Below are 26,159 nucleotides of genomic sequence, written 5' to 3' on the forward strand. Positions count from 1 at the left end.
TTTTTTTTTTTTTTTTTTTTTTACGGCTGGACGTCTCAAAAAATCCAGGACAGGTCGTAAAACAAACAACTAAAATTGTAAGACTTAGTTTCATGGTTGAGTGAACTTTATTTTGTTTTTCGAAAAATTTTCACCGTGCTTTAATTTTGGAAGCTGAATTTGATATGTATGTAAGTTTCATTACAGAGGACCGATTTTAATGATATTTATAGAACTCTGTGTGACATATAGTTTCCCAGACTTTTCCCTACAATGCCTTAACCTAGGAATTGCGTAGATATATGTACAAATTATTAATTTTTTATATTTTCTATAGTTGAATTATTCTAATAAAAGTTTTGAAGTTAATTTCATAGTTGACTGATATGATTATTCTCTCTAGTTCTCTGTATTTCTATTATTATTATTTTTCATCTTATAAATACAAGTGTATTATTATTTTTTATACTATAAATATATAATTTAAGGTATACCATTTTAATTGTAATAGAGTTTGTTGGATTCTCTGCATCTATTTACAATAAATCATATTTATAATGTTTCGTGATATTGTAAAATAATATTCACCCACTGTAGCAAATATACAGTGAATAGTCTGCCATATAATGACATACCTCAAATGAATGTTTTTGCAATACTCTCAGAATGCTTATCATAGAAACTCCTTCGAATTTAATGTAAATATACATGCAGGTATATAACACAAGCATATAATTTAACTTTAATTTAATTTTTTTTTAAAAATTAAAATGAGAAAAAATGACATATTTCTCTTCTCGTGTGAGCTAAAAACGAAATTATTTTTTTACGCAGTGCATTCGAGATAAACTCAATGACTCTGTCAAACAGGGCAATAAACCGTGTTTACGATCCTCGGTGTAAATAAAGAAAAGGTGCCCCTTTATCCACAGTTCGTCATGGTTACACCTACATATTAACACAAGCTTTAATGACATGCACACAGAAATTTAAGGCAGTTCAGAAAACATGTACGTAAACATAGCGATGTGGCTAAGAGGTTGTTTGCTGAATGAATTAATCTCTGTGTTCTTGTATAACCACTAGGTACACGTACAATCCTTAATTTGCAGTGAGTGTAGACTTGTCGGCCATCAGACAACCACTTAGTGAGAAGTGACCAAATCAACACCGGTTGTAACTTCCGTTACTATAGAGACGTGTTTATAGTTCAATTCCTCAAATCAATTTCTGTTCATCGGGTTATGCCCTCAACTAATAAAGTTAAGCCCACAATTAATATTCAGTTTTTATGTCAGTTTAGGGTTGCTATGGTGATAAAATGCGATGCCGCCTGACGCTGTCTATATAAGACAAATTTCAGTGTGTGTTTACAAGTTCGTGTAGAGAGTACACAAGCACTAACACTGATTGATTGATTGTTTATGGTTCTACACCGGTTTTGGCATTATTTTAACCATTTTACGGCGGTATAACCTTCCATTTGCTAAACTCTAACATGATCATATAATAAAAGCGGTCGCATCAGAAGCTTTGTTTTCTAGTATGTCAACCAAAATTCTTGATCAGCCTAGAAAAGGAAGCTTCTTACATTTGATAATTCGACTCTTAATGGTTTTTAAGATTTATTCAATTTGGAGTATGTGATTTATTAGTTTATTATGATGTCAATGAATTAAGCTTTGACGCAGATTGTATGAATTTTACAATGCAATGCTAGCTATCCCCGCTTACCTAGGAAACCCGCACAAACCTTACCTTGATGGATGCAATGATAGATAACAAGCTCGTAATAGAGGCGAATCTAATTTGTGTCAAAAATCACGATCGTTTTCAAAAGAAACCGGTATGTTATACTTGTTTTTCTGAACATGAAATATCATACAGAGTTAGTTTTCAAACTGCAAAATAAAACCTTGAACTCCTAGTTCAGGTAACAATCGGAATTCCTCTGGAGTTATCTTTTCACGTAGTACATACCTCTGCTGCGGACTGGTTACGGGTCGTAGTGGAACACAATCAGACATTGGTCCGCACTATATTTAAAGTGGACGCTGGGCAGGTGAAAAATGGATGTTGTTTTTGTCTTCCTCACAGCTATTACAGGTAAGTTTCGCATTGTTATTTTTTGTCTTGCTGTGTGCTACTTGGCAATTGTCATTCATGTATGCATGTAAACATCAAAACTAAGTCAGCTGTCATATTTAAAGGTGAAGCTTTTGAAATGATTTCAACGTTTGTCTGACATGCTGGTTTATGTACATTCAGTATAAGAATAAGTAGGTATTTAAAACAAATATAAATTTACACGAAAAGTTCATGCTGTGAAAGAAACACTGCATGCATAGGTATACTCTGTATATTAAACATTGTATATATATATATAGAAATGTTCTGTATATTAATATCATTTAGACAGAATGCATTAACATTTAAAGTAAAACTGACATTCTTAGTGGTTGAATATTAAATACCGTCGTCGCCTCTGTCAATTATTTGATGTTTGACCTTTGGGCAAATACCGCCAGTTCAATTATGACGAACGAATGATAATGAGAAATACGAAACATTTATACATTCATGCTGCTATCACAAGATTGAAAAGAAAGTGTTTTTATTCTTTCATCTTCCTGAAAACCTCTGTATATATTTATAATTGTTGGCGGATTGATTTATGATCGTGGCCGGCCACTTCCTTGAGTAAAGTAAACAAATAGCTTGTGTTTTCTGTTACCGGTACTGGACGAGAGAGAGAGAGAGAGAGAGAGAGAGAGAGAGAGAGAGAGAGAGAGAGAGCATTACATGTCTGTCTGAAGTAGCCCTTACTTATAGTAATTCGATTCAGCAAATTAAATATCTAGAACACATGTTTCGTGCCAATTAGTAATAAAAGTTCTTCATGCACACGGGGAGTCAGTTAATACAAATTATGTTGTAGACTTGGAGGTGGGCGTTGCCTAGGAGGAGTAAAAGTCCCTGTTAACCGGTCACAGCCGCCGTGATCCTTATATATTATTTCATTCTTACCTTCCTGCATTGAATTGCCAGTCACCTCCCACTATGAATTCATATCTAACTATTCGATAAGGGTATTCATTTCATTGCAATAGCCTTACTTGTTTTTCTTGTCAATTCTTGATATATGTGCGTACGTTTTTTAATGAAGGTGCACCGAATGCACTAGAAGTTCGACCGATATGTTCGGAGTTCGGTTTTGTACAAGTCCTCAATGAAATAATAAGCTCTATGTGGAAATACTTTATTATTCTTAATTACTTTAAAAACAAATAGTTATAGAAAGGACATAACTAGAATTCAATTAGGGAGGTTCGGGTGAATAATGGCGGTCTCGCTAATGGAGTAGTGATATTTATAATAGTTTGATCAGATGTAGAATGCCTTATCAGCTGGTGAGACTTGCATGTACAAACAACGGCCGAGGTTTATAGTATCAATAGTCAGGACCAACAACTAACGGCGTAGCATTTCAACAACTAGCAGGGGCGGGTAACTCCGAACATAAATTCAAAGTTGGGTAACGTCCCTTAAAGAAAATTCAGAGAAAAATATGAACACAATCCGTTTATCATTTACATGGTAGATATCTCTGTATACTAATGTTGTATTTACTTAAACACGACGAGTCGCGGTAACAGAGTGGGTGGTGTATCCAATCGCGTGGGAGGTCCGGGTGTGCTTCTCGGTCCTGGTACGGCGTCACACCTTAGACGTTTAGCAGAGAGAGAGAGAGAGAGAGAGAGAGAGAGAGAGAGAGAGAGAGTTTCATCCCATGCGTCCAGCTTTTAAAAGTGAGAATCACTGATTTTTCGGATATGGTGTTGAAAACGGAGGTCGTGTGCCCTACACCCTACCTACAGGCGTTGGTGCAATAGAGAACCCTCACTGCTACAGCCTTTAAGGTATACTACACCAGAGAAATTTGATATGAATGAAAAGTGGAGGATATGTACAACAATATTTTGAAATTGAAAACTTTCAAATTTACGTTATTTAGTAAAAAATAAAAAAATGCAGTTTTATTTGAAAGCAATCTGAGAAAAATTCAAAACTCCTGCTGGACTCGAACACGCGATCTACAGTTCAGCAGTCGACGTGCTAACCTACTGTGCTTTTCAGCTAATCAAGGATTTTTTTTAATGAATAGACAAATATTGCTAATATTTATATGTTCATCCATGTTTTAAAAGGAAGTCGCCATTATGACGATGTAGAGTACTACCTTAACGAATAGCGCGTATAACTATGGTATCCGGATAGGGCTATTTGCAAAAACGTGACTGCGCGTTAATCACAACACGCTGTCACGCCAACAAGTAACACACTTTCGCGCTCTCACGCCAATAAGCAACAAGCGAAGGCGCGTTGCTTGTCGGCGCGAAGTCAAGTTGTGTAAAGCTGTGTTAATGTGATGGCGCGTTACTCGTTGGCGCGTTGTGTAAAGTTGTGTTTTTGTGACGGCGCATTACTTGTCGGCGCGAAGGTGCGTTGCTTGTTGGTGCGAAAGTCACGTTTTGCATTTGGCCCTATCCGCACACCATATATGACGGCATACAAACAAAACTCAAAATTAATACGTGCTACATAACTAGATATAACGTGAAACCAACACCACTCTACTACTTTCATCATTTCGCATTTGACTGCTATTTTAAATGAGACATCACCCAGGATATAATACACCAGTTGATGCCCCCTCGAGCCCCCCCCCCCCCCCCCCCCCCCCCCCGCCGAGATTACGCTCCCGCTACTATCTACACGTATGTTCTGCAAATCCCTCACAAATTGATGTGTCAATATATTTTGTATGACAGTACATTAGTACGATATACTAATTACTATCAAAACATCAGTGGTGCATATTCCCTGCCGCTCTCATTGTTGTAGTGGTCAGTACAGATGCACTGGGTGACCAGTGGTCAGACAGGTCAAGTGGAACCACTTCAGATCCGAATCATGCAAAGGTCGCGTAGAAAATGTAAGTTTATCTATACAAAACGATCTCTCACGGTTTATGGTAAAAACAAATTCAGCCTCAGACTGTTTTAAGTTCACGATTTAAGCAAATATAGTCAAGTGGGTTTTTTTTTTAATGACCGCTTCAATGACCAAATCGATGTGGTTATAATACGCACCACTTTTCAATATTTAGCTGATTGAACTACTTGTGCTCCCGATTTCTGATTAAATCAATATTAACACAAGACGGCTGTGTTGACCAAACGCGTAATCACTGACTTGTAAATTCTACACCACCGCCTATCTGTCGCTCAGCGCTAGGGTGGCTTTTATGTTGTGTGATAAAACTGACGCTCTGTCGCTCTCAAAGGTGTTTTTTTTCTTCTAAGTGTCATCTCAAACGTTGTACATTTAGTACAAAATCAGGGTACATGTAGCATATCAGACACCTATCGCAAAATACAATCCAGCAGGCCACGGTAGACTTATTTTATGCTTATAACGTATCTGAAAATCATCTTCATGCACAAAGAGGCAAATGACAGATGTGTTTATACAATGCTTATTGAAAAGAAAATGCACTTTAGAAAAAATATATACGCTAGAATCTGTGTCTAACTAGATGCAAATTGAGGAGAAAATATCGTAGTTTCAAAATTGGATCCAGGTTAAATAAACATAGGTCATGGCATCTATTCACGTAAACAGCCTCGTTTATTTTTCAAAATGGTTTGCATAAGGTGTCGGACAGAGAAGAATTTAATCCATGTTTCAGTTGAATCCTATGAAGAAAAATATATATACCACGAGTTGCGCCATCATACTTTAAACACTTCGGAATCTACGGGCATTCCTGTACCAGAATTGTTCTGGTATTCCCGCTCCAAACTCCTACCGTTTTTCCCAGAATGCATCAGAACATGCGAATTAATATTTGGAACCACTACCGGTTGAGTTTTTCTTCCCTCAGAAATCTATGGTTATGACTTGCTTATATAGTGTGGATTTGGCCAGGATTACTCTCTGTATCACACAATTATCATGAATATTATTCCAACCTGAATTTTACATTAAATGTGATGAAAGAATCTCTTTCAATTTTTAATTGATTGTATACTATTTAATGTCCCTCTCGAGAATATTTTACTCATATGGAGACGTCACCACTGCCGGTGAAGGGCTGCAAAATTTAGGTCTATGCTCGGCGCTTATGGCCATCGAGCAGGGAGGGATCTTTATCGTGCCACACTTGCTGTGACAAGGGACCTTGGTTTTTGCGGTCTCATCCGTAGGACCACCCCCACACTTGCTATGACAAGGGACCTCGGTTTTTGCGGTCTCATCCGAAGGACCGCCCCATTCAGTCGCCTCTTACGACAAGCAAAGGGGGGGGGGGAGGGGTTACTGAGGATCTATTCTAACCCGGATCCCCACTTATAACATGTATGAATACCGATACTAAACGTGTAATATATTTATAATATATATCTATACCGGTATTAAACGTGTAATATACGTATAATATATATCTATACCGATACTAAACGTATAATATGTTTATAATATATATCTATACCGGTATTAAACGTGTAATATACGTATAATATATATCTATACCGATACTAAACGTATAATATGTTTATAATATATATCTATACCGGTATTAAACGTGTAATATACGTATAATATGTTTATAATATATATCTATACCGGTATTAAACGTGTAATATACGTATAATATATATCTATACCGATACTAAACGTATAATATGTTTATAATATATATCTATACCGGTATTAAACGTGTAATATACGTATAATATATATCTATACCGATACTAAACGTATAATATGTTTATAATATATATCTATACCGGTATTACACGTGTAATATACGTATAATATATATCTATACCGATACTAAACGTATAATATGTTTATAATATATATCTATACCGGTATTAAACGTGTAATATACGTATAATATGTATCTATACCGGTATTAAACGTGTAATATACGTATAATATGTATCATGACTTACATATTTATCTACATGTACTCCACACATACACCATCAATACAATTAATTACATATCGATGTACCGATATTATGTCTGGATTTCAATACATCGGAAAAGCACATTTTAGAATTAGTGCAGGTATAGGAAAACACCACAGTTTTGGTCTTCAGAAAAAATTATACCTTGTTATCCCCACAGGTAAGCACTACGGGAGATTTTTGTCCGTGCGTGTGACTATAAAAGGTTTCTTTCTTAAGGTAGTACTCTACATCGTCATAATGGCTGACTTCCTTTAAAAACATGGATGACAAAATCGATATCAGCAATATTTTACTTTTCCTTTTCCATTTAAATATCTAGCCGAGTAGCTCAGTAGGTTAGAATACCGAGTGCTGAACTGTAGGTCGAAGGTTCGAATCCAGCAGGGGTTTTAAATTTTTTTCAGATTACCTTCTACTAAAACTGTATTTTTTGACAAAATAAAGTAAATCTGAAAATTTTCAAATTCAAAATATTTTTGTACATATCCTTCACTTTTCATCTACATCAAATTTCTCTGGTGTAGCATACCTCCTTAACACGGGACCCTGGAACCCTAACTGATAAGCGATTTATGTTTCAAATAAAATCTTAACTTTATCAGGCTTTTTTTTTTTCGATTATAAATACACTGTTGTTCGTGTATATGATTATTTTACAAATCCAATTCTGGGCCCTGTCGGAGCATGTATACAAGCTTAAGAAAAGAAGAAGAAAAAAACGACAATCAAAGGACCAAATACAGAAAATAAAGAATGTATACAGCAAATTAAGTTGTCTAGAAATCCAGTGTATGTATGATAATGTATTATATATAAAATAAATTTTTAGAATCTATGATATATAATGAACATTTGTAGAATAAACATATGAGTTATACCTGGTACAGCTTGTCTCATTGTAGAATCTATGGTATACATTATTTTATAGAAACGAATACATTTTTTACCTCTTACATTGAATGTTATTGTTTCTCATTTCAAAATTGCTGATTAAAAATTGACCCAGCTTGGTTAAGCAACACGTTATTTTGTATACACATGTATGTGAAATTTACTATCGCGTAATTTCGCGAGAGGCATCACTCGGGAAATAAAATTACTCGTTTTTATTTTTTTCTGTTTCTAAAATATATGTAAGAACTTTTGATTAACAGAAGACATTCGTATCCATGTTCACACAATCAAATGACGTATACGAGTCATTTCGCCATGTTAAATACTCGCTTAAAATAAGAGATCTACAATATTTAGTACTTTCACAATGACAGCAATTTGATACTCAGTACTATATGGAAGATCACGTGTTGATGTTTTACATCAAATTTCTGTACCTGCCATTCCTGCGGTTTATTAATATAAACTGCCATTTAATGAAATTAATTTATACTAGTATTTACCTTATTCAATCTTTTATTTTTCAGTGATACATTTTATCTATTTCAATGTATCTATATTTACGTGAATGCACTGATCTATGATTTATTTACATTGTTTACAAAATGAGCAATATGAGACTTAAAGATACGCCGGGGTATTTTCTACATCGCAATTCAACACATGTTTTCGTTGTTACGCCACACCTTAAACACTCTGCTCATTTACACCTTACATTTCTTTTGCATTGTTAAGGTACTTGTGTCACATGTAGGGGGATATTTGCTCTCAAGGGTTTCTGTAAAAAAAAAAAAAAAAAAAAATCGGCGTGAAAAGGATTCATATCTTGTCAAGTTAGCAGAGGGGTGTAATCTTTGTAATCTTAAAACGTAAACTGAGAATTACAACCGAGTTACATTATGTACTTAAATAGAGCACTGTTTACTGGCTGTTCATTCTTTAAGGAGGTATGGCACAGCAGAGAAATCTGATATGGATGGAGGATATGCACAACAATACTTGGAAATTAAAACGTTTCAAATTTACCTTATTTAGTTTTTTTAAAAGTGCAGATTTAGTAGAAAGTAATCTGATTTTTTTTTAAAATCCCTGCTAAACTTGAACGCACAAATTACAGATTGGCGGTCGTGTCGACTACTGAGTAAGTTAGACTACTCGATGTGAAAGGAATATGCATGTGTTATGTCTCCTTAAGGACACAGGGTATCCAAAAAAAAAAAAGGTTACAGAATTTAGTAAAACTATTTTAGATGTGTTGATATTTCTCACACCCTATCTTTACCATAGTTTTTAAAAATTATGAAATCACCTTTAAATCGGCATTTTTATAAGCCCTTTATTTGAAAATCCATCGGAAATACTTTACCCTTAAATCAATCCTTCAAGAACATCTTTTTATTGGTGCATTTTATGTACATGTATTCATGACCGTTTTGAATTGTTGTACATGTTTGATCAAATAATGGAAATCCTGTATAAACTTTGCAAAATCCTACTTCATTTAATGCATAAAAAATATGTGCAAACCAAGCTTTATAATCATATTTGTTAGTTCATTTTCAATTTAAGCCAAATTCGATATACATAATATGCCGAATTTGAATTGCACATTTGTAGCAAAGTGAGTAAAAGTATATATAAATAAACATAAGTATAATGATAGTTAGTCCCCCCCCCCTCCGCTGTCATCACATAACTTGCATTTACTTTACATTATCAATTGCAACGATTAATAATTTATGTCGAAGCATTTGTCCTACCGGTAAATATACATGCAGTATTTGTACGACCGTAAATATACATGTAGTATTTGTACTACCGGTAAATATACATGCAGTATTTGTACTACCGGTAAATATGCATGCAGTATTTGTACTACCAGTAATATACATGTAGTATTTGTACTACCGGTAAATATACATGTAGTATTTGTCCTACCGGTAAATATACATGTAGTATTTGTCCTACCGGTAAATATACATGTAGTATATTTCCTAACGGTAAGTATACATGTAGTATTTGTACTACCGGTAAATAAACATGTAGTATATGTCCTACCGGTAAATATACATGTAGTATTTGTCCTTCCGGTAAATATGCATGCAGTATTTGGATATGGAACTCCACAGTGGATCCGAGCATAGGAATGGTATACATAGAAGAACAAAAAACTTTCGGTAATCCGTGTGTAGAATGAGTACCAAATCTAGGTGTGTAGGGCGACGTTTATGAAACTTTAATCATGAATCTGACCAAGTACATCATGGCCACGCCCACATTTACATGTACAAGCAAGTGTTATGACGTATGCATCAAGCAAAAGTCGTTCGGAACACCTCAGATTGGTCTAAGAACAACTGCCTGGTGGACTCTGTAAAAACCACATCCCGCGAACAATAATTCACATCTTGAACACGTGTATCTTGCATATATTTTACAAATATATCTCCAGGATTGCACATTTTTGATTGATTAAAAAAGTTTAAAATCAGCAAACAATGAGACTATAGTTGCATATTATGTCACATGTTTAACTCGTGAAGTTACGCGGGTGATATATATCATATCGCCCTAAGCCTACATTGTGATATAGATCTAATTCATCCACTAAATCCTTTCAGTGGTACCTTGTATTAACCTGTTGATATATAATATTTTTATTCTATTTGCAGCATCCGCGTTAGCCTTGCAACAACCTGAGTTAAATTACATCGGTAAAAATCTTGACATACAAATTACGGTGGATGAAAATACAAAATATAATGGCGATAAACATAGATTTAGCCTCACCATGACGAACACCGGAAGCGAGACAATCAAGCAGGACAACTGGTCTATATACTTTTATAGCTTTTTCATGATAGAACCTGGACACCTTCCATCGGCGGATGGCTACGTTTTACCAAACTACAAGGTGAAATTTCATCACATTAATGGATGCTTGTTTAGCATGACTCCAACGCCAGATTTTCCGGACATGTCTGCAAATGCGTCTCATTTTGTAGAGTTTTTTGCACAATATTGGACTGTTACGAGAACAGACATACCTCCTAACTGGTATGTAACGGGACCCGGGGTGAAACCAGTTAACATCGAATCAACAGCGACAGGGAAACGATTTGTTGCTGATTATTCATCTGTTGGTCAGTGGAAGAGGTACCGCGTGGATCAATATAACCCTTTCACTGCTCAGGATCGATACAGAAGATACAACGTCCGGAATTTCAATATTCATACCAAAATGATTATCCCTACGCCAAAACGAATTACATTTCTGTATCTTAATGACTTAAGTATCAGTGATAAAAATGCCATTTGCACTCCTGATGTATCGCAGAGTTGCACACTTCTAAATGGTAAGGATCTCTCTCTCTCTCTCTCTGTGTGTGTGTGTGTGTGTGTGTCTGTGTGTTTCAGAACCCGCTAAAGGGAGTGTGCTATCTTTTGTCTCAATTCCCCATTCCAATACCCATGTATAAATGATAAAGTAACCGTTTATGCCACGTAATCAGATTTTCGAGGGGCACATACATTTTGATTTGTCCGTCTATTTACATCCAAACACTTTAAACTTGTCTCTAGATTTTCAATGGTTGGTCATAGGTTTTCTATTCCACGTGTGTTTTCGTTTTGACGAGACCTTTCCTACGGTAGCAAAATTTTGGCCTCATGACCCTGGGGTTTGACCTACTTTTGATTTTTTTAACATTGACTACAACTTTTAAACGGTTATTGATATGGCTTTTGCACTCCACAATCGTATATTCCTAGTGACAAGGCATTTCTTTTGGTACCAGAATCACTTTGCTAACATTCGAAGGCATCATTGTTTCACAAACACATTTTGTTCACTCCAGATACTGTACAATGTAATAATCAATGTTTTTATCTAGAAATAAAACCCTCCGAGGTAGTTCAGTCGGTCAAGCAGTCGACGCATGTAAAAGAGTCATGAGGTCAATACCAGGCGATCAGAGGGAACTACGTAGTTCAAATAAATCGGGTGTGACCAGGTGTAATATGGGGACGCCTACTCCCCCTAAGCAGTAGGAGTAACCCGTCTCTGGTATACCCAGGGGTCCGTGTTTGTCCAACTCTCTATTTTATATTGCTTATAGAATTTATGAGATTGATCACTGTTCGTTATCTTCACCTTTATAGGAGTTATGAGATTGATCACTGTTCGTTATCTTCACCTTTATATAGGAGTTATGAGATTGATCACTGTTCGTTATCTTCACCTTTTCGTCTATAAAGTATTTATATTTTTTCGTTAAGCGCCTGCTCTTACAAGTTTTATGCCTTGGTTCTTTTGAAAGAATATTTGGTAGAATAAAGAATGCTCACCTCCAAATTGTTCCGATTGCTTAGTAATTGTCAAAATTTGAGGTACCTAATGTTGGTAGCATATCGAAATAAGTTAAAGAAACTCCAATTATTCAGTCAGTCTGCCCAAAGAACCCCTCTTTCATGGCCAGACCTTTTATATATGTACAGGTCCACTGCGCTAAACAGGCAATACCGCTAAATACTTATATACAATACGAATTTAATATAACTTTTATTGACTTTGTAAATATATTTGAATCGATCAAATGAACAATTACTGTAACACGTTTTACGTGAAATATTACAGAAATATGACACCATCATTTAGATGCTGTATAATTGAGAGTGTAAATTTATGAATTTTGAGTCGCAATGTACAATAGTACTTTCAGTCTGTTTATCATCTGAATTTCATTTGAATATTGTAGAAAAACTAGGAATAGCAGTAAATATAAATAACAATACGAGTACAGACGAACAAAGCAAGCGGATCCGATTATGGACAAATTCATCCATTGGGGAAAATCCGGGTCTTTACCACCTCTACACTGATGTAACTAATGAAACAATTACAGTGATTGGTCAATCACCTGCCGCCGTATATTACGGTGTCCAATCGCTTCTCAGCTTAGTAGCCGGTTCTCCTGATAATAATAGTATCTCACAAGTGTTGATTGAAGATGAGCCTCGTTTTGAACACCGGGGTATGCACGTTGATGTGTCCCGGAACTTCCGAACAAAAGAAGACATAATCAGATTGATGGATGGAATGGCGATGTACAAAATGAACAAATTACACGTACATCTGTCGGACGACGAAGGATGGCGGATAGAGATCCCGGGTATACCGGAACTGACGGAGGTAAGATGTATTTATTTTGTGTTCAGCTAGATATTCAATATGTGAGTAGAAGGTCTGAGGCTTTCCTAGTTTTATGTTCATGGTAAGAATATGAAAACCGGAGATGAAGACAAATGACTTCCTCAGTTAGTTTATTTACCATTGCATATGATTTTCATTGCATAAGTTCTGTAGTATTCAGTTATCGAATGTGGAAAGAAACACACGTTCGTTTTTTTTTTTATTGCATTATATGCGTTCAGTTAAAATCGTTACCTGTAAAGTAAATATAACGTGCATTATTTATAGTATCCAACGATTATTAAACTATCTAATTTCTTACGGTAAAGGTTGGATCAAACAGATGCCATGATCTAGACGAGAGGACCTGTTTGATACCACAGCTGGGATCAGGGGGAGACAATACCACTTCCGGTTCCGGGCATTTCTCGGTAGAGGATTTTCAAGAAATTCTTCGAGAAGCCACTAAACGTTACATCGATGTTATACCTGAAATCGACATGCCCGCCCACATGCGCTCTGCCATAATATCCATGGAGGCAAGATATCTTAAGCATATTAATGTCAACGAAACGCTTGCACAACAGTACAGACTCTTAGACCCAAATGACACCAGCCAATATACATCCGCCCAGATGTTTAACGACAATGCAGTGAACCCCTGTATCGAATCGACATACGCATTCGTTGAAAAAGTCGTGTCTGAAATCAAGAACATGTATGAAGGATACCAGCCGCTGACGTATTTTCATTTTGGTGGAGATGAAATGGCTTCCAATGCATGGCTAAATTCGACAGAATGTAAAGAATTTGCAAAGTTAGATTCTTATTATAATACGACACACCATTTAAAGGAATATTTTGTAAGACGAGTAGCGAACATCACGCATCGACTGGGACTGAATCTAGCTGGATGGGAAGATGGTTTAATGGGTGATGATGACATTCCGTTCGACAGAAATTCGTTACCTAATTCCGAAATATACGGAAATGCTTGGCAGAACATATGGGAATGGAAGGTGGGAGGACGGGCGTACAACCTCGCTAACAAAGGATATAAGGTATTGTTCAAATTCCATGTTATTCTCTTTAAACATCACAGTGTCCGTTTCAACCATGACAATACCCGTGGGGATCCGATTTAAAGTAGGTTCTCAGTACCCCATGCTTGTCATAAGAGGCAACTAAAAACCGAGGCCCCGTGTCACAGCAGGTGTGACAGGATAAAGATCCCTCCCTGCTCAAAGGCCGTAAGCGCCGAGCATAGGCCTAGCTTTTTCAGCCCTTTATCGGCAGTTGCAATTTCGTCTCCATTGGAGTTAAATATTCCGAGAAAAATAACGCATTTTCCTATATCAATTAGACTTTAATGCAATAACAAATTATCTGAGATAAAATAAAATTTAAAAAAGTAAAAATTTATCAGAAATTAATTAAAATTTGATACAGTAGCAAATTACCGGAGATAAATTAAAATTTGATACAGTAAGTTATCTGAGACACATAAAACAAATGGTATAAATGTGGAAGAGCGTGAAAATGCGCGATTGTGAACATATAATTTATGAGATACATGTATGAACGCTGTCGTTCGAAGGAAGTGTTAAATTAAAAATACATCTGATCTATATAAAACAAAATTTGAATTGATAATTAAAATTTCAATTTCGGGATTGGAGACATTTCAATTGATATTGTATCAAAATTTTGGTTAACCATAAATATTTAGCGCACCTCTCAAGAGAACATTTTAAGTGTGACAACAATATTTCAGCAACGCTTGTTTTAAAGCAATGTCATAGGGGATTCATTTTGGTTAATACTTGTAGGTAGTAGTGTCTCATGCAACACATCTCTTCTTCGATCAACCCCAAGAACCAGACCCTGAGGAGATGGGGTTGTACTGGTCAACACGGTTCACGGACGCCAAGAAGGCATTCCATTTCTTGCCAGACAGACTATACGAAAATATTGCAGTCAAGCGATCTGGTGAGCCGTACACCAAGTCCGAGTCGTGTGGGGAAAACAACAAAAGGTGTCCTCCATTGCAACGTAGAGAAAACATAATTGGTGAGTCGTACTATTTGTTGATTGATTGCATATTGTTTAACGTCCCTCTCAAGAATTTTGCAATCATATGGATACGTCACCAATACCGGTGGAGGGCTTCAAATTTAGGCCTATGCTCGCCGCGTACGGCCATTGAGCAGTGAGGGTTCTTTAGCGCGTGCCAAACCTACTGTGACATGGGGCATCCGCTTGTAAGGTAATCTCAGAGGATCCGTGACATTCACACCTGATGCCGAGCGTTTGGCGATGGAACTGTCACTACCTGTTTTAGCGAATTAGGTCTTTCGTGGCCAGGATTCGAACCCCGACCTTCTGCATGCGGGGCGAACGCGTGAACATAAAATTAAATAGAATCAAAACAAAGAGATTTTTATATCATCCATGTATTTATACTACTTTTGTTAAAGTCTCAGCGGGCCAACAGGGGATGGTTACTATCCCTAGGCACCTGGCCCCACCTCTGGTATTTCCTGGGGTCGGTGTTTACCGAACTCTTAAATTTTGTATTCCTTAAAAGTTATAGGAGTTATTAAATGGATCACAGTTCGTTTTTTCCACTTTTTCTAATAGTCAAAAATACAATATCTGTTTGCCATTTAAAGGCATGCAGGGTCAGTCTTGGGGCGAAACATTCATGAAACCGGAGATATTTGACTACATGGTATTTCCCAGACTTCTATCATTGGCTGAACGGTCTTGGCATAAAGCATCTTGGGAAGACATGGAGAAACCAGACAGAGACGCTGCCGCAGCCGTGGACTGGGAATCGTTCGCTAACACAGTCGGTCACAAAGAGATACAAAGACTTCACCAGCTAGGGATACATTACAGAATAGCGCCACCTGGTGCCATGTAAGAGACATCCACTAACTATGTAGTTTCATGTCCTTGATGCACATTGAATTAAAAAAAAAACCCAGCAAAACACAAGTCCAATTGTACTGTGGTTTAATAAATTTCGTAGGAAGAATTGCAAATTATTTTCGTCCTTTACAAAAGAGGAGGTATTTTGGAGTTGTGGTTTATGTGGGTGACTTATTGATCACCAATAATGGGTTAGTAAAATGTCGTATGATTATACCCCCCGAACGAAGTTCTGGGGGGTATATAGGAATCACTTTGTCTGTCCGTCCGTCCGTCTGTCTGTCTGTGCAGATTCGTGTCCGTGCCATAACTTCTTTCTTCTTTGACTTAGGTATAACATATTTTGCACACAGGTGGATCACCATGAGACGATGTGTCGAGTACCTTCATGACCTCTATATGACCTTGACCTTAAGGTCAAAATTAAAGTGTTTTTTTTATTTACAATGGATTCGTGTCCGGGCCATAACTTCTTTGTTCTTTGACATAGGCATACCATATTTGACATATGAGTGTATCACTATGGGACGATGTGTCATGTATCTTCATGACCTTTATATGACCTTGACCCCAAGGTCAAAATTAAAGGTTTTTACAATGGATTCGTGTCAGGGCCATGACTTCTTTGTTCTTTGACATAGGCATATCATATTTAACACATGAGTGTATCACAATGAGACGATGTGTCGAGTACCTTCATGACCTCTATATGAACTTGAATTTTGACCTCAAGGTCAACATTTATGATGGGGTTTTGACATAGTCATACCATAAGACATGGGTGTATCACCATGAGACTATGTGTCATATACGTTCATGACCTTTTTATGACCTTGACCTTTGATCTCAAAGTCAAAATTATAGATTTATGTCATGGATTTGTGTTCGGACTATATCTTCCATTTTCTTCTATAAAGGCATACCATATTTTTACACTCAGGAAAGAGGTAATTTATACCTATTAACAACACCCTTTGGGAGATTGGGGTAAGCGGGGGTATTCTTAGCGAGCATTGCTCACAGTACCTCTTGTTCATTTCAGTGTGGAGAATGGATACCTGAAGGTAGGGACTGAATTTCCTGGATATATCGTGCAGTACAGTAAAGACAACGGAGCTTCCTGGCAGGACATCCCACCTGAATGGTTCTTCCTGGATAACGGAAGTTTACTCATGCGGGCGAGGCACGGGCGTAATTTTCACACTTTCAAACTGATTCATTAAACCATTCTGTTTCTTACATATTCTTCTACAGTTTTGGGATGAGGGGTATCCAGTATGTTATATGTGTGTTTTTAGCATGGTTTATCAAAATAGTGATGAAAAAACCATTTTCTGTTTCATTCACAATGTACATGTATGTTTAATCTTATAATACTTTGAATAACCGTTTATCAAATTCAAACTTTTCTTCAAATTTAGCACAAAGGACAGGACACGATTTAGCAGAACCATTCCATTTCACCCAGGTCTGATTTATCCCTGATTTTGATTCATGTTTACACATCGTAACGTCCATACAAAAGCATGTGCGGTACGAGTTTTACCTAATCCCTATTTGTTTTATTGCAGAGGAACCTCTGTCAATATCGGATCAACACCTCGTGGATTATATAGCTACAAACCTCGATGTGAAATATGATATCATCAGTAATTTAGTTAATGATTGGCGGAATTTTACCGCCAAAATTACGATGAAAAATTCTGGTAATCGGGACCTATTGTCAGGAAATTGGGAAATATACTTTTACTCGATACGAATGATCCAGCCTAATGATTTTCCTTACACAAATGGATATTTGCTAAAAGATTGTACCATGAAGGTACATCATGTGGGTGGGAGTTTATTCAAACTAACTCCCGAACGACAGTTTTCTTTGAAGAGTAGAAATAACATAGTTTGCAACATTGTGGCGAAATACTGGGAGTCCGCTAGGACAGACTGCATGCCCAACTGGTATGTAGGTGCCGAGGGAATGGAGTCTAAAAATATCGAGTCAACTCAAAACGAGGATTTGACCTTCGTTGGATCTTTCACTAAGCCGGAACAGTATCACCGTTATCCGGGAGACGCTTGGAGTCCATACACACCGGAAGTGAGATACGATATCAATAAAGCAATGACAGTTTCCGGAAGTCAGGCAAAACCGATCATTCCTACCCCTGTAGAAGTGACGTTACAGAAAACAACGGTGACTGTGGATTCCTCGTGGATGGTTTTGAATTCTACGAAATATATTAAGGAGGTTCTGCTCATAGCAGGTCGGGTTGCTGATCCTTTAGCAATTGATAAAGATGTGTTTTCCATTGACAAATTATCCAATGCGTGAAGTACTGTATTTTCGGTCCAGAAATTATATATATATATATATATATATATATATATATATATATATATATATATATATATATATATATATTCTTTAAAAATTTAACAATTGCTCACCATTCTTTTTATCATTTTGTAGATTTATTTGGCATCGAAATAAACAACAACAAGCCATCATCCAAATTTATAGAAATCACAACGGCGGGTAATATTAATATTCTGGACAATGACGTCACCCATGACGAAGCCTATTGGATCGATATCACCGGCTCTTCTATCAATATTTCTGTTAAAACCGTGGCGGGAGTTTATCATGCATATCAGTCATTACGGAGCTTGGGAAAGGGAGGAAATAAATTTCCGGTCGGTATTATCAAAGACCAGCCTCGGTTCCAATATCGGGGGATGCACGTTGACGTCGGACGTAACTTTCATTCAAAGGAGGAAATCCTCAAAATCCTCGACGCCATGGCTATGTACAAGTTAAACAAGTTCCACTTCCACCTGACGGAGGATGAGGGTTGGCGGTTAGAGATTCCTGGTCTTCCAGAACTCACAGAGGTAACCCACCTTGATCCAGTTTATGTCGTCAAATTCTATAAATAATCCGATTGAAGCTATCAAGTTTTATACTTACTTCAGTTTATATTGTCAAGTTCTATATGTTGCCACGTTATATAAGATGACCGATCGATAGGGGATATTTACTCCTCCTAGGCACCTGATCGCATCTCTGGTGTGTCCAGGGGTCCGTGTTTGCCCAACTATCTACTTTGTATTGCTTGTAAGAGTTATGAGATTGATCACTGTTCGTTATCTTCACCTTTCATTTGTGAAAATCATGAAAAGAAATAATTTATTTTAAAAACTCTTATCGCTAATTACAATGGTCATTTATTTAAAGTTTTGGTGGTCTTTATTTATTAGAGCAAGAATTGTCGATCTTGATTTTTCGTAAGAATTTTATTTCATGTCAATACCACAAAATCAATGAAAATCAAATCAGCATGGAAAGTAGTTATTTTACAGTATTGAAGCAATTACTTCAAACCTGTCAATATGACAAGTTTATTTTTTTTTAATCGTCTTAATCACCAACTTTGGGAATCATTTATTTCCAAAAATATAACTTTCTGCTGCGAAACAATACTCTTGTACGTTTTCTCATCGTGTTCGAAATAAATGCAAATGAAAGCATTCAATTTGCAATCGCAAGTTTATGAACATCGGTTTCATTCTACTTCAGTGTAAAGTATTTTTGGGACTGTACGAAAAAAAAAATAGTTGAGTCTTATATACCGAGATAATGCCTGGCTGCATTGAAACGGGACCTGCGTGCTTGAATCATAATGCAAGATGACAGAGAAAAATGTTATGAAGATATATATATTTAAAAAATATGAACAATAGACTTCCGTGATAAACGTATGTCGCCCACAACTCGTACACTTTATGTCCTTCATTTACTAGGTTGGTTCGAACCGGTGCCATGATCTGAGTGAGGACGAATGCATACTTCCTCAGCTGGGATCCGGGTCAGCAAAAGACGAACTGGGTTCCGGGTTTTACACGGTAGCCGAATATAAAGAAATATTACAATATGCTGATGACCGTCATATTGAAGTCATTCCGGAATTTGATATGCCTGGGCATTGTCGCGCAGGCGTAAAGGCAATGGAAGCCAGATTCCGGAAGTACATGAAATATGGAAACGAGACTGCTGCGAGGGAATACCTGATGACAGATTTCGCTGACTCAACACAATACCTGTCTGTTCAGATGTTCACAGACAACACCATCAATGTCTGCATGAATTCTACCACAGCGTTCATTAATTACGTTATCCAAGCACTGAAGGTCATGCATGAGGATATACAGCCTCTTAAAACTTACTTTTTCGGAGGTAAGCATAACACAAATGTTGAAACGTCGATATCTACGCACGATTGTAATTCATACTAAATGGAGAATTATTATCAATACATAGTGGCGTACTCGAGTGTTGGAGGAGTCACTTTTTCACATTCATTGCGCTATTAACATGAAATGATTTGCAGAGAAATTGAACCAACTTGTGTTGTGATCATATGTCTGTACAACGTTGATGCATTGTGACGTCATCTGTTTTAGAGAGATACGATCTCGATTCAGACTTGGATTTCTCGAAAAATTCTGAAACTTAAGTTTGAATTTTCCTTAATTTGAGCAGTCAAAATTTGAGTAAATTCTCAGGCAAAATCCAAAATCCAAAAATAATAATCCAAAATCCAAATGTCGACTTAATTTGTTTTCTTTCGAGAAATTCGGGCCAGAAAACGGATCACACTCTGTGAAGGGAAGGAAGTTAGTTCCTTAGCTTTTGAGCATAATAGCGCAGGATGCTACTATTGTGTAGGTACTTATTTCATTGGTCCAAATGTATAAATCTGTTACTTATGCTTATCCAGTTAGAAATTTTCATGTCGATTTAAATTTTGAACGGTTTGAAAAGGATTATATTTTGTCGCGGAAGGATTGTTTAATCCAAAGTCGTAAATTTGCACGATTTTAATTTACAGTTTCTGTTTTATCCAATATATCGTTAAAAATGTATCTATACTCATAGACGAGTATTTCAATTTTTTAAAGCTATGATACAAGTAACAAAGGTTTGGAACTAGTTCAAATGTTGGAAATTCATTAATTTGATGTAGTTTTACCCAAAAAGGGCATCGATTCTTTAAAAAACAAAAACCCGATGATATCATTTTACTCAAAATTTTGTATAAAGATTTAGTATCTTGGCCTATAATTTAAAAAAAACAGTTGATTTCAAATCACCACTTTTAAAGTTCCATTTTCAATTTTAAGGCAATACTTTATAACTTGAGTGCATTTTTAAAAAAAAAATAATGACAATACTCCTAATAAGCTCTTTTACACTCTGAAATTCTAGATGATGAGGTTTTTCCGTATATTAAATGCAAAAAAGGTCGTTATTTCTTTCCAATCTACTAGCAATAAACATTTCTATCTATACTGTTAAAAGGCATAATTATGTATTCATTTGATGTAATGATTAATTTACGTCCCTTAAACTGTGCTGACAAGAACAGACAAATAGACTTCATGCAAATAAATCAGTAAATTTTAAGTGCAAAAAGGTCAAATTTAACATACTATAGCTCAATAACAAGCACTATGACCCTAATTTGGATTTCATAATTCCTCTTCAATATAGAATTAAAACACGGACTGTTGTATTTTGGGTATGTACTGGTGCATTGTGGGTATATAATACCATTCAGATGACGATCAATAGAAATACGTTTGAACAAACTGAACGGTCTAAAATATATGAAAACACAAGTTTCATTCTGCTTGTAATTCACCGATAAAAATTCATATTTTCACCGCAAACAGTAGACTTATCCGGTGACATATACGATAAATGAATGCATGATATTTTTTTTTAGTCGTAGATGAGGGATAGCTTTAACTGAATCCTGATATATTTTAATTACTGTTCACTGTCTTATAACTGAAAAATAATGAAGTCACGTGGAAAATGTTGAGTTCTGGCGTTATTAGATACTTCCCTCTGTCTTTCAGGGGACGAGACTTCGGGAGCATGGAAAGAATCTCCTGAATGTCAGACGTTCTTAAAAGATTCCGGACTGAAAAATGTGGGGGAACTCAAAAAATATTTCGCTCGTCTTATGTCCCAAATAGCGGACAAGGAGGGCCTAAACCTGGCGGCGTGGGGCGACGGGCTGAAGGAGGGGCTCACACCTTACAATCGATCAGAATTCCCCACCAACAGGTGAGTACAGAATGGAGTCATTCCTAGCCAAAAAAAAAACCCCTTATCTTATCCGCCAATGTTAATAAGAATCATAATGAAAACACACAACGTCATTGTTTTGCATATTTGCCGTCATGGTTACTAATCACTAGTTAGTGGTCATCTTTAATTAATTGTTATATCTTAACGACAATTTATCATTTTAAACGTTTGTTCTCTATAGTTAATACTTTAGCACTGAATTACTTAACGGGCCTAATTTGCTCGGAACATGTTATGTTAGTTTTGAAATCTACAATGACGGGTGCTTCTCATTTAAGTCGGCTTTTAATATCATATATATGGGTTTAACCATGTATCTTGACTTTCTGATTTTTAATCAAATCTATTCTCTATCATTATATAAATCGATACATCTCCGAAAAAGGTCAACAGTGTCATAATGTTCGCTCGTTTGATGAAATGGAGTCCTACAAAAATAATAGCAGATCTCTCGGTTTGTCACACGGCATCATCTGTCAACAGTTTTATAAATCTCAAGATTAGTTATAATTAACGACAGATCCCTCGGTATGTCATACGGCATTTTCTGCCAACACTTTTATAAATCTCAAGATCAGTTATAATTAATGACAGATCCTTCTTATATATTTGAAAATCAGGGAAGATTTTTTGTTTCATACGAATATGTTTTTCTCACCTTCCAGGGAGATAATTGCGCTTAACTGGGAGAACGTCTGGGAATGGGGACAGGGAGACAAGGCTTACAAACTCGCCAACGCTGGATACAAGGTTTGTATTACCGTTGTAACTGCATTATGTAAATCAACCTTATGGTTAGGGCGCTCCCAGATCCTACGCCAACTGTCCGGTATCAGGGGTGAAAGACCTAGTCAAGGGTCTTTTGGATAAGACTTTAAAAATAGACGTCGCGTTTAATGATAGGTTAATTGATTTATTGTTTTACGTCCTCTCAAGAATATTTCACTCATTAAGACGTCACCAGCTGTAGGTGAAGTACCACACATGTAGACCTACATGTATGCTTAGCGTTCAGGGCCGTAGCAGTGATATTCCATTATCGTGTCAATGTCAACCACGACACGGGGCCTCCGTTTTAAGGTCATATCCGAAAGACCCGCGGTTCTCACATCTAAATGGAAACGGAGCAATCACTACTTATTTGAACGTCTTAAATCTGACGTGGCCATGGTACGAGTGGGGCTCGAAATCACGACCTCCCGGTCACGAAGTGAAGGCTCTACTGCTGATATACCTCGACTGGTATTTCACGATAGGTGTTAGCTAGAAATTTGAATCCTCTTAAGCGTCATGCACGTGTCAGAATCTGTGATAAATGTACTTGGTCTGAAGCTGGTGACGTTTTTACACGAGTGAAACATTCTCCAATGCGACGTGAAACAATAAACTCCAAATTCGCTATGGAAACTCAATTAGGTTCAATGCTCTTTAACGTCCAGAAGCTGAAGTTTTGGTAAAGAAAGGTATATCTCTCATAGAAAAGAAACTTCTCAACGTGTTGTAATTTTATCATGCTTTTTCACGTAACCCTCACGACTGCAGTATCGTAAAGAATGAGATGAATTATTTTAGGTTGTGCTCGGGCACGCAACTCATCTGTATTTTGACCACCCACAAGAACCTGACCCTGAGGAGAGAGGTTTCTACTGGGCTACAAGATTCACTGACACCCGGAAGACTTTTGGTTTTACCCCTAGCAATATTTACTATAACGCCGACAAGGCCGGGAATGGAAAACCTCTTACCCACGATCAGATATGTACAAACAATGGAACTTGTTTACAATTGGAAAAACCAGAAAATATTATAGGTTTGTTTATGTTTATAAGTAGTGCTTACGTAAAATGATTCGTGTGAATCATCAACCATCAGATATATATATATATATACTATGACCTTTCAACAGGAGATGTTTACTCCTCCTAGGCACCTGATCCCATTTCTAGTTAGTGTTTCCAGAGCTGACCATTTTCCCAACTCTTGATTTCGTATACCTTATAAAGCTTCTGAGATTGATCTTTACTTTTCCCACTTATATTGAACAATAAAAGACACTGAGATTACCCCCCCCCCCCCCATACTATGTTTAAATCTTGATTTTATGTTGTAACATTTTCTAGGAATACAGGGTCATGCATGGACAGAGACAATTCGGACGGCAAACGAACTGCAAGAAATGGTATTTCCTCGTCTTTTAGCCTTAGCAGAGAGGGCGTGGCATAAATCGTCATGGGAAAATACCGCGAATAAAGAGGAGCGGATGGACCAGACAAACGTTGAGTGGACATCATTTGCGATATCATTAGTAACTAAGGAGCTTGCACGATTAGAAAATCTTGGAATTAGATATCGAGTTCCTGTTCCTGGGGCGAGGTAATGAGCCATTATCATTCTCTAATGTCTGTATCTTGTATTCAATTTTGTTGTTGTAAACATTTGTCTGTTTGAACTTATTTCGACATTATTTGACTTTAAAGCTTATATTTGGAGTAAAATAGCAACAAAATGCTTAAAACATGAATAATTCAAATTTTAACTTTGCAAAGAATTCATCGGGATACCAATTAATTATACCTAACTTTTACCTGGTAGGATGTTAGATGAGAAATTAGATGTAAACACGGCACTTCCTGGTTTAACCGTTCAGTATAGTACAAACAATAAGCAACAATGGAAGGACGTAAATTCCGATACAGAGATTTCTGGGGGAAATGTCGTATATCTGAGAACAAGGTAAGTAAGAAAAGGAACGTCGATCCATAGTAGCATCTTGTAATTCCACATGTAAATGCACTTAGGAGAAAATAACTCACCTCTCCTGATATAGTAAATCTAAAATCATTTTATCTGCTGATAATTGTATCTCTCTGATCTTTTCTTTTTCATCTTTTACGTAGGTCTATAGATACCACTCGGTACAGTAGGATTGTTTCGGTATCGACGCCGCCGGAAACATCAGCCTCATCTACCGTACGTCATTCTATACCACGTGTTTCCGGTGTTTTCATTTTATGTGTTGCCTATTTCTACAGTCAGAACTTTTTGTTTTAAACTTTGTACAGTATCATTTTTTTGTCTTTATTTTGGATGTGTGTACACTTTTTGGGGGTCTAGTACGTATGTTTTTCTCTCTCCATTTTATACCACTTTCGAGATGCTTTTATGTTATTTACATTAAACAATAAAGACCTTATACAAGTCCAATCCTTGATATCCGATAACAATCAAATCTGTTGAATTATTTTCCGGTATGTCCAGGGATTCATATTTGCCCTACTCTGAATTTTACCGGTTGACAGGGAATGCTTACTCCTCCTAGGTATCTGATCTCACCCCTGGTATATCCAGGGGTCCGGGTTTGCCCTACTCCTAATTTTGTATTCCTTATATGAGTTATGAGATTGATCACTGTTCGTTATCTTTACCTTTCATTATGAGAAATAGCTTCAGAATCTACTGTTCAGTCACCGTGAAAGTAATGCATGTTCCTTCTCATTAAAAAGAAACCACATTCTCTTGTTATGGATGAACAGGTGGAGATAACGAACGGTGAACAGTGGTATCACAATTACTACAAGGAATACAAAATGAAGAGGTAATTGATTTTTTGTGTTTTTTTTTTTTTTTTTTACTTTTTATTACAAATCCTACCAATTGAAATACAACATATCAAAGCAAAGAGGAAGTATACCTGTACATACAAATATAGCATGAAATCAAAGAGGAAGTATAACTATATACAAATATAGCATGGAATCAAAGAGGAAGTATAACTATATACAAATATAGCATGACATCAAAGAGGAAGTATAACTATATACGAAAATTAACAGCAAAGCAAAGAGGAAGTATAACTGTACAAAGAGCATGAAATCAAAGAGGAAGTATACCTGTACATACAAATATAACATATCAAAGCAAAGAGAATGTATACCTGTAAATACAAATATAGCATATCAAAGCAAAG

General features: G+C 36.5%; 1 protein-coding gene and 1 long non-coding RNA gene across 2 annotated transcripts; one reads left to right on the forward strand and one right to left on the reverse strand.

Annotated features, from left to right (window-relative positions):
* On the forward strand, positions 1-25,421 carry LOC125662557 (uncharacterized). The gene is made up of 17 exons (XM_048894799.2): positions 1-2,085; positions 10,586-11,269; positions 12,671-13,104; positions 13,434-14,165; positions 14,934-15,174; positions 15,777-16,026; positions 17,081-17,221; positions 17,460-17,506; positions 17,610-18,299; positions 18,506-18,927; positions 19,837-20,269; positions 21,958-22,168; positions 22,858-22,942; positions 23,765-24,002; positions 24,313-24,565; positions 24,785-24,925; positions 25,090-25,421. Exons 1-17 carry the CDS (start codon positions 2,049-2,051, stop codon positions 25,241-25,243), a joined length of 5,193 nt encoding a protein of 1,730 aa, XP_048750756.2. The 5' UTR covers positions 1-2,048; the 3' UTR covers positions 25,244-25,421.
* On the reverse strand, positions 25,088-26,159 carry LOC125662575 (uncharacterized). Its single transcript, XR_007365440.2, has 2 exons — positions 26,083-26,159; positions 25,088-26,046 (listed from the first exon to the last, which is right to left on the reverse strand). It is a non-coding gene; the product is annotated as an uncharacterized LOC125662575 (long non-coding RNA).

This window comes from Ostrea edulis, chromosome 8 (assembly GCF_947568905.1).
Source record: "Ostrea edulis chromosome 8, xbOstEdul1.1, whole genome shotgun sequence".
Taxonomy (NCBI): Eukaryota; Metazoa; Mollusca; class Bivalvia; order Ostreida; family Ostreidae; genus Ostrea; species Ostrea edulis.

What these genes read in the sequence shown, in the direction of transcription:
- LOC125662557 (XM_048894799.2), top strand. Translation starts at nt 2,049, where the DNA reads ATGGATGTTGTTTTTGTCTTCCTCACAGCTATTACAG. An exon ending in ACGTAGAGAAAACATAATTG is followed by an intron (nt 15,175 to 15,776) that starts GTGAGTCGTACT and finishes TGCCATTTAAAG; the next exon opens with GCATGCAGGGTCAGTCTTGG. An exon ending in AAAACCAGAAAATATTATAG is followed by an intron (nt 24,003 to 24,312) that starts GTTTGTTTATGT and finishes AACATTTTCTAG; the next exon opens with GAATACAGGGTCATGCATGG.